The sequence below is a fragment of the Paraphaeosphaeria sporulosa genome (genome assembly GCF_001642045.1).
Source record: "Paraphaeosphaeria sporulosa strain AP3s5-JAC2a unplaced genomic scaffold CC84scaffold_14, whole genome shotgun sequence".
Taxonomy (NCBI): Eukaryota; Fungi; Ascomycota; class Dothideomycetes; order Pleosporales; family Didymosphaeriaceae; genus Paraphaeosphaeria; species Paraphaeosphaeria sporulosa.
The window spans coordinates 934,292-943,674 of NW_017253373.1; the positions used below are offsets into that span (position 1 = coordinate 934,292).

A 9,383-nucleotide genomic window follows, 5' to 3' on the forward strand; every position below is an offset into this window, starting at 1 on the left:
CTAATATTAAGTGGCTATAGGAGGTGTGACGAATGTAGTAGTATATAGAGAGTATAGATATTATTTTCCTTATAGAGTGCTTGAAATTCGAGTAAGTTATAGCTCTTATAACTATTAAGTATAAGTAGCTAGTATATACCTACCCTAGGCTCTACTATATACTTAATAAAGTGCCTCAGCCACTCTACTCTAAGCTTATTTATTATCCAGCCATTATCGCTAACTATAAAAGCCCAGTCACGTAGTATATCATTATCCTTATACTAGGTAGAGAGGTGATACTGGCCAGTAAAGATAATAAAGGGCGGGATTACCTAGCTAGTAGCATTAATTCCATAAATTGCTATAATCCACTCATGATCACCTGGCTATAACACTTTTGGCCTACCTCGTCACTCTAAGCCTGTGATAATAAGCTAAGCTGATATCCTACCTATTATAAAGCTAGTCTTATTAAAGTTATAGGTATCCTTATTATAAATCCTATAGGTAGCTTTTATGTGCGCTATAAGGTTGAACTAGGCCCTAATTACCTTAGGATCCTCACATAGAGCTCTCTATTGATTATATAGTCGGTTAAAACGTATAGTAAGGCTTTCTATCCACTTAATAAAGTTGCATGGCCACTTCTCACCTACTTGGCTAGCGCCACGCTCAGCGAGTAGTCTATTTACCATATCTTGAATAGCATCTAGGGTAGGCGAAAACCCTCACAAATCTAGGTCAAGTATATACCTAGTAATCACCTCCTCTTCTAGCTTAGTAAGCTTCTTTGAATTGGGCTCACAATTGCGTCGCGTAGTGATTCCAGCGCGTCAGCGGCGAAGTGTGGTTTTAGAGACTCTATATATTGTAGTAGCGCGCCTACCACTTTATAATTAATTCTAATTAATAGCTGTGATAGCTAGAGATATATGAGCTTCATTATAGCGTGATTAAATAGTGGTTGGTTGATCCATTGTAATTAATAGGTGACGCATCGCGAAAAGTTGGTGGGGTGCGCCGCTTGCTTGCCTGCGCCGCTCGCTTGCCAGGTACGTTACGTTAGAGGAAAACTATATTATCCCACCACAATCTCAGGAAACTTCTCGCTCGGTCCACTAAAAAGCTCACTCTTCCTCCCTTTCAAAACGTAATCCATAAACGCCTCGATATACGTTGTAATAATCTTAAAGCTTCTTTCACCATCCAGGCTCCCAATGATTGGCTTGACAGGAATCGGTAACCTACTCAGCTTGAGGAGTAATGGAACATCACCGAACGTAAGGTGCTCTGAATTTTTTAATCCGAGCTCTCTTCTCCATCCCTTCAAATGCTTCCAAACACCTTCCCAGCTAGCATCGTTCGTACGATTGTGCGGACTTGGCTCTGCTCGGCCAAATAGCAGGGCGGGTTTCTTGACATCAGTTTGATTGCCGTACAGTGTGCCGTCCATATTGATGGCTCCGATGAAGCGTGTGTCGTTCATGAGTGCGGAGATTGCTGTGGCCCCGCCGAACGAATGACCGTAGAATGCTACACGGCTGGTATTGAATCCACACGCCGACCCGGGCGCCAACTTCTGGACCACATCTTTGCGCCCGAGCTGCGATAAGACGAAGCGGCCGTCCTCGACTCGCACACCCAAGAGTGACTCCAGTCTTCCGGGTATGCTCGGGTCCCAGTACGACGCGTTGAGTCCGGGTGTGAATGATCCATCAGGATACTCAACCACAAGCGTCTCGAACGTATGATCCATCGTAGCAACTGCATATCCCGCACTCGCTAGCGATTCTGCGAGCACATTGTACAGTAGCCGAGAACCACCCAAGCCGGGAGAGAATAATACAAGTGGGAACTTCCCGACATCTTTAACCACGCGGCGAGATGGTTTGCAGCATACTTGCATCCGGATAGACCCGAATGTACCGTTTGGAACCCCATATTGAGCGGCGAAGGTGTCAACGTAGGTCGCAGTGATGGTAGGCATGTATGGAATTGGACAGGTTTGCTCACATGCATAGCGAGGTATCGGATAGAAAAGGGAGATCATGACATTCCGCTTCCCATGATTGGGGTCATAGGGGTCAACTCGGGAGTCGTCGGTGAGTTTAAGCGTGCTATGAGCGACTGCATATTGACCGCTTGGGACAGGGAAGACCAATTGTCCAGCAGCTAGTGACGCGTAATTAACGTGTATAAAGACGAAGTAGTATAGAAAAGAGACCAGAATCGAAGCCATCATGGACATGATGAAGTCGTGAAGGTCGATGTATGGCTCTGACCTGTCAACTTAAGGGACAAATCTAGATCCTGTTAGGAAGGAGATAAGAATTACAGTACACGCAATGCCAAGGCAGACTGGGCTGATTTTGTGCGTACTCGTTAGGCTACCAGACTAAAACCTTGGCCTGACATAAGCGCTAACGCGCACTCCTGCCTCTGTACTACTTGCCCAGCGCCAGCGTCGCTTGTTACATCCATCGGAGCGGAGTCGAACATGGCATCAGCACACACACTTGAATACGATGAGAATTCTACGGGGCAAGCGGGTGGGAAAGCATAACGTGTTGCACAGCCGTAGCGCGCTTGATTCGCTTCTTTGCCCTCGAGGGGGTTATCGACATGCAGAGATGGTCGAGCTCGAGGAGCGGATCTGTGGGTAAGGGGAAGTAAACTGTCGTCTTGCACGGGTAGGCGATCCAAATCTGCGAGGTGTTGTATAGTTAATTGAATCGAGGGCAGTGAGATAAACAGAGAGCTTGGACAGATACACTAGGCCGTTTACGGTAAATACCAGGGGGATAAAGGGGTTTATTCCCTGGGAGATACCGACGCAGGGGCCATCGCAAGGAATTAATGTTAATTCGTGGCATACGCCTAACCGACAAGTAGTGACGGATCTGGCCGAATCCGTGCCAGAATGGGTTTAACGTTAGGGTTCGAGCGCGCAGGATCGGGAATTTAGGGCGTATGGCAAATCCGCGTGTGTTCCAGCCCAAATCCATGAAATCATCTCACAGGAAAGGTGTTCGTCTCACCATTCCCCACGCCTCCGTCGCTTTGCATCCCAAATTGGACATCGTTAGGGTTGCGTGGGGATCATGATCGCGGGCCTACCACTAATTGATCGCGGGCCTACTAATAAAACGGATCGGGCGTAGAGTATCTGCAGCCAAGGCACCATTTAAAAAAACCGTATTAACACGTATTTTACGCGGTAATAGGGTTTTTTAAAATAGCTAACTTGCGTTTTATACTATCATTAATAGTATGGATATTGATTACGACGCGACGCATTTTCTAACCCAGGGCAGCATGGACACCTAGCCCCAGGTGTCGATAGGATCCTGAATTTGTTAGGGATCTAATATTCGCGCTAGACGATTATCCCGCGTATATTATAGCATGGGGGGCTACATGTCGAAGAAGCCCGACTCCACATGGCGATAGGTTCCGGCGGACCAATTCGCCCCAAATTTGATTCAAATATTCAGCGCATGGAACTGCACGTCCCAAGGAATTTGTAGCCCAAGAAGTAGTGTGCTTGCAAGTGTTAGGGTTACGCGTTAGGGTTAGGGTAAGGTTGATGAGGCAGCGATTAGACATCAGAGGCGACTCCACCATAGGGATCAATATCCAGCACAAGCAGCGACGCGTCACATCACGTGTCAATTCCAGGGTCAAAATGACAAATCGCGTAGGCATAGATACATAAATCCATATTCCATCACCAATAGAATCGTACATCCACATTGTAGCCAGCAGACCAGTCCAGGACTCGTAGCCCATATAGTAGCCAGTAGAGCAACCCATTAACCATCCCATGACATTTAGCAACCCAGAACCCAAGAGCCCATAGCCCGGGAGCCCATAACCCATTAAGCAACCTATAACCCATTTTAAGAACCCATAACCACCATAGTAGCAGCGTCAAAGTTACCAGCATGGCCGAGAGTAGCGTCGTAGACAAGCATTTTAAGTATTTGCCCGCATATTCGTTGGCGGTTTATAAAGAATGCAGGTACAGCGTTTTACCCAGCCACGCCAGGAGCCATATGTAGCATATTCACCGGGCGGACAGCAAGCAAGCCCAATTGGTCGCAGAGGAGCTCGATAGCTAGGCCAGTATAATCCAGTATACCAGCGAGCTGAAAGTGCCAAGTGAGAGCATTAAACCCATTAGCCAGCTGCCAGTATACATGGATGGGATGATGTGCCAGTTGGCCCCAGGCCAGTGTCACCAGATCGTCCGAAGTTTGAAGAGCATGAAGAACCATTGGCGAAATACCCACAGCTGGTCACCAGTAAGCAAAGGCGGCCATCCACGTTGATCCAATAAGCCAAGCATACAGTTACGCAGCAATCAAGCTTGGAGGCGCGTGCATTACCAACAGTTATTAGCCCAAGGCACCGGCTCCCAGTACTTCGAGGTCCACCAACCCGAATCCACCCCCGAACCCATGGATGGCGAGCCAGGGTGGGCGTAGGTCATCAGGAATATGGATGAGGCGTGGGGCAACGTGTAGAAGTGGGCCAAGATAACGATCCAGGACGGCGCGCCCAATGAGGTGAACCCATAGCTTAAGCGAACAGGATGGATGCCGTACTTAGTAGGCATGGAGCGACCCAAGTTGTTGGTAAGCGTGGAAGAGCCCAAGGCCGAAGAGGAGCCCGTAGCTGCCGCCATATAGGAAGCCATGGATAGATTGGCGCGGTTTAGTTAGTCGTCCGTTATCCACCACATAGACATATTCATGCGATTAGAAGTGATCCGCACCAAGAAGCACCAGACCCAGTACCAGCCATTGCAGCCATACATGGACGAGAAGTTGATTGGCGAGCATGCCCGGCCATGGCAGCAGATGCTAATGTTTTTTTGGCAGACACAGCAGGAGCACGCGTGGAAGAGCCCCAAGTACTAGTTCACTAAGCGGCAGCGTAAGGCGTAGGAGGCATTAGTAAAGGAGGCTAGGAGAGTAGAAGATGGGGAGGAAGAGGATAAGGAGCAACCAGGGGCAAATTTAGATAATAAGATGACGGAGGACGCAGACAGTGTAGGGGGAGAGAGGGAAGAAGCGCCAGTAGTAGGGGTTAGCAATATAGGCAAGCCGGAAACGTTATCAAGTATTAAGAAAGTGTATTTAGCGTTTTACATTATATTAATAAACTAGTCCATCACCCGCAAGGAGTACGACAGCCCATTAGTATATATATTAGCCGTGTTAGGGGTTAGGAAGGATAGGTAGAAGGGCGCGGACTAGTACCCACCCATATTATTAGCCATCATTAAGGTCGCCCAGTTCATAATTATATAGTAGGCGTTGGCGTTATCTAAGCCATTTAAGGACAACAGCAATAGTATATATAAGAGTAATAGTAATAGTACGCAGCCACCAGCCTGGCCTAAAGGGTGTTTATAGTTCGTGGCGTAGATAATGGATAAGTTCATAGTATATGGTAGCCACAGCCCCATATAATAGATGTTAGATTTGCGGATGTACGGGCTGAAGATCCATTATAATATAACGTTATACGGCCATATAGAGTGGGTAGGGTAGGATAAGTTATTATATAAGGAGGTATAGTTTACCATGGCCTAGTTCTATAGTATGGTGCACGGGCTACAGTAGGAGATATAGCAGTTATTAATAGAGGATTTATTATTTAGTAATAGCCTAGCCACTAAACCTATTCCTAGCATCCTATGGGAGCGTTTACGTAATAGCCCAACCAACAAGTAACCTAGATGGAATTTTTTATAAGACCAGCGCACGTAGTTACCCATAGATAGAGAGTAATGGTTAGTTAAATGGGTGGGATAGGACGACCAAATTAAGGGCTAATTTATAAAGCCAGGCACCCGTTTAGGCGTAGACTAGTAAGAGGTAACATAGTACATAGATAGGGTAGTTACATTCTAAGAAAAGTTAATCATGTTAATACACATAACTGGCGGATAGCCAGCTAGAGGCCTAGAGATTATAAGTATCTAGTATAGTAACATAGTTAAAGGGGGCCACTATAACGTATTTATTAAGGACGGCAAGGTAGTGTTTATAATAAGATACTATAAGGGGTACCAAGTTAGTAGTAACGTTAAGATTATCCACTAGTATTTACCATGTGAGGTGGGCGAGCTAGTAGTGTATTATTTATGGCTAGTATTACCATTCCAGTAGTAGATGGAGGCGTTAGTATAGGAGAAGGAGGCCATGTCATTATACATGTGGCCAGCCGACCCTAATAGGCATAAGTGGATAATGGATTAAATACGGGAGGCGTTGAAGTATAAGACTAGTATTAGGCTTAGCTAGCCATTAATAATACTAGTATATCGCGAGATTACTATTAGTATTAGTCAATGGTTTTTACACAGGTCCACGGCATTCTAGTAGGAGGAGGGAGACAAAAGTAAGGCATGGAATAAGGAGAATATAGTAGGGCTAATAGTAGATTTATAGGCTAGGCACATAGTGTACGTGGTAGGTATAGTATATATATAAGGCATTATGGAGTAGGCCAGAGTAGTAGTAGATAGATGGTAGTAGTTCTAGGCGTTAAGCACTAACTAGTATTAGTTTTTAGGGTTTACACCTAATATAATAGAGGATGGATGTAGAAAGTAGAAGTAGGCGCCATTTAAAAGCAAGGTAGATAAGGCTAGGATCAATTAATAGAGATGGTTAAGGACGATAGATACCACCAAGCAGTTACAACGTATAGTAGGCAAGATAGTAACATTCCATAGCGTGTAGAAAGAAGCCATTAAGGTAATTATAGGTGGGGAGAGCCCCATAGTGGCCGTAATACTAATAGGGGTGGGTAAGAGCATATTATTCATATTACCAGCATGGGTAGAGTAGGGCGGCATAACCATTATTATTATACCATTAATTACATTGTAAGGTAATATAAAGCAGTGGTATAAGAGGCTAGGGATATTATATATAGTATAGGAGAGCCACCACCTACTAGACGTAGCCGCCATAGTATTAGTAACACCCAAGTTAGTAGTTATATAGGAATTTACAACATTTATAAACTATTTATACGTAATGTGGTAGCTAGACTAGATCATAATTAATAAGTACTATATTGTGTTAAACTAGCGGTACACGTTCTATAAGTAGATATAGTAGCTAGGTAAGCTAGTGGCCACTAAGACATAGATGGTGTTATTAATGGCAATGTTACTACCTAGCAAAGAGGACAAGCTATTCTAGTGGATGTATTTTAACGCTAACCAGGTTAAGGTGTTCTAGATAGAGACGGCACACACAAATATAGTGTATTAAGTAATTAAGATGGGCTAGGCGGTAAGGAAATAGGAGGTAGAGGAGCTAGTATTAGGTATAATTTAGTAGAAGCTGCAAAGGTATAAGAAGGGTAAGGTGGTAGTATATAGTAATTTAGTGTATAAGGTCTAAGAGCTAGTGTAGTAGTTAGGGTACTATACATATTACTATAACGCCATTAATAAGGTAAGCATGTTAGAGGACTTTATATTAGGTAGAGGGCGGGTGATTGTAGTAATAAGTATATTAGGTATAGGCGTTAATATCCCTAATATCTAGTGCATTATCCATATTAATTGGCCGTTTTCCGTGTTAGATTATACGCAGGAGAGCGGCCGGGTAGGATAAGATAGGGCGTAGAGTAAAGTGGTGATAATTATATAAGAGGGGGCATAGTAAGTGGCCAAGGATTAATAGGAAGAGAAGGAGCATGCATTAGTATAGGCATTAGTAGGTAAAGGTAAGGGGTAGTAGTATAGACGTATAGTATTAGGTAGATATTTAGATAGGAGTAAGGTAGAGTGGGTAGAGTATAAAGAGGGAGAAGAGAAGTATAATATTTATAGTAGAGAGGGGATAGATAAAGAGCTATAAGAGGGGATGGATAAAGAGATATAAGAGGGGACAGATAAAGGGATACGAGAGGGGATAGATGAGGAGATAGGCAAAGAGGGCTATAGTAGAGAAGTAGTAGTAGAAGAGGTAGAAGTAGTAGTAGTAGAAAGAGAGATAGAGAGGGAGGGCGTATAGTAAGTATTCTAGTAGTAGTAGTAGGTTTAATGGGCCCTATAATAGTATTTAATGTAGGTGCAGCAAGAAGCATATATAAATATAAAGTGGTTATATAGGTAGTTGGCGTGGTAGGCGAATTAGTATAGGATATATAAGGTAGTGGGTGACGGGTAGAGTATATATAACGTCTGGTAGTATTAGTAGGTAGAAAGTAAGTAGGCTAGGGCCATAATTAGGTAGATTAAATAGGAGATCTAGTTTAAGCCATATTTGGGTTATTTTTAGTGTGGGGTACCGCAGGAGATGTGTAACTAATAGGAGGAGAATGGTTAGGGGCAGTATTAGTAGTTGGTAGATAGTAATTACCAGTACTAGGGGGTTATATTAGGGGGATTAATGGGGATTATATATAGGAGTGGGGACGGGGTATGGGAACGTTAGGCATAGTGGTTAGTAGATAAAGGGGTGGATAAATTATATATAGAAGGATTAATATAGTATTTAGGGGCGAAATAGCTATTTAATTCTATGGAGAGCAACTAGTTAGTAGGGGAATTTTATTGGGTTGTATAGTTGTTAGATAAATAGCGGCTATAGTAAAGGGCGTAATTAATTATATACTATCTATAAAAAACTATATAATGCGTATAGTAGGAGTAAGTAGAGTATACTAGAGTTGGGTCTAGGCCAGGACATAAGTTAAGGTGAGGTTAGGTGTTGGACTTGGGTTTAGGCCAGGATGTAAGTTAGGGTTAGGGTTCTAAGTATTTGGGGCATGCAAATAGAAATAGGCTAATAGATAGAATGGCTATAAGTAGTAGAGACGCCTATAACCTATAGAGAAGCGTAAAACCCATTTAAAGTACCTATAATCTAAGTAAGTACCCTAAGTGCATATAAAGAAATAGGTAATAGGTTAATAAGGAGTTAGGACGCCCCAAGAATAGTATAGAGGGTGGGTAGGTGGTACCCTAAGAATAGGGTAAAGGGTGGCTGGGTGGATGCGCCATCTAGGATAAATAGAGGCCCATAAACCCGTCCTAAGGGGAAGGAGAAGTAGTGATGGTAGAAAGGGTGGGTAAGTAGTTATATATGGATAGAGTTAGACCCCTAAGGTCTAACCCCTAAACCTATAGAAATTGAAATATTCTAAAGATACCCACTAACCTAGTTAACGTAGAAAGACACCTACCAACCTAGTTAAAGTTAGAAGATACCCGCCAACCTAGTTAAAGTAAAAAGGTGCCCCCTAACCTATTCCAGCAAGAAGGTACCCCCTAACCCATCCCAAGGGGAAGGAGAAGTAATGATAGTAGAAAGGGTAGGTGGGCGGATACCTATTAAATAAGGTAAAGGGTGGGTAGGTGGATGCCC

The 9,383-nt window shown here is 43.8% G+C and overlaps 2 protein-coding genes across 2 annotated transcripts; one reads left to right on the forward strand and one right to left on the reverse strand.

Moving 5' to 3' along the window:
- Nucleotides 1-973: 973 nt before the first annotated feature.
- Nucleotides 974-2,301, reverse strand: CC84DRAFT_1169314 (uncharacterized protein). The gene has a single exon (XM_018179636.1). It carries the CDS (start codon nt 1,967-1,969, stop codon nt 1,061-1,063), a length of 909 nt encoding a protein of 302 aa, XP_018030224.1. The 5' UTR covers nt 1,970-2,301; the 3' UTR covers nt 974-1,060.
- A 2,279-nt stretch (nt 2,302-4,580) lies between these two features.
- Nucleotides 4,581-5,228, forward strand: CC84DRAFT_1191159 (uncharacterized protein; the record flags this gene model as incomplete). The annotated part of the gene is made up of 4 exons (XM_018181165.1): nt 4,581-4,655; nt 4,707-4,897; nt 4,955-5,117; nt 5,154-5,228. 4 exons carry the CDS (start codon nt 4,581-4,583, stop codon nt 5,226-5,228), a joined length of 504 nt encoding a protein of 167 aa, XP_018030225.1.
- Nucleotides 5,229-9,383: the final 4,155 nt, after the last annotated feature.

Coding starts and splice junctions, on each gene's coding strand:
- CC84DRAFT_1169314 (XM_018179636.1), bottom strand. CDS start 1,969: ATGCCTACCATCACTGCGACCTACGTTGACACCTTCGCCGCTCAATAT.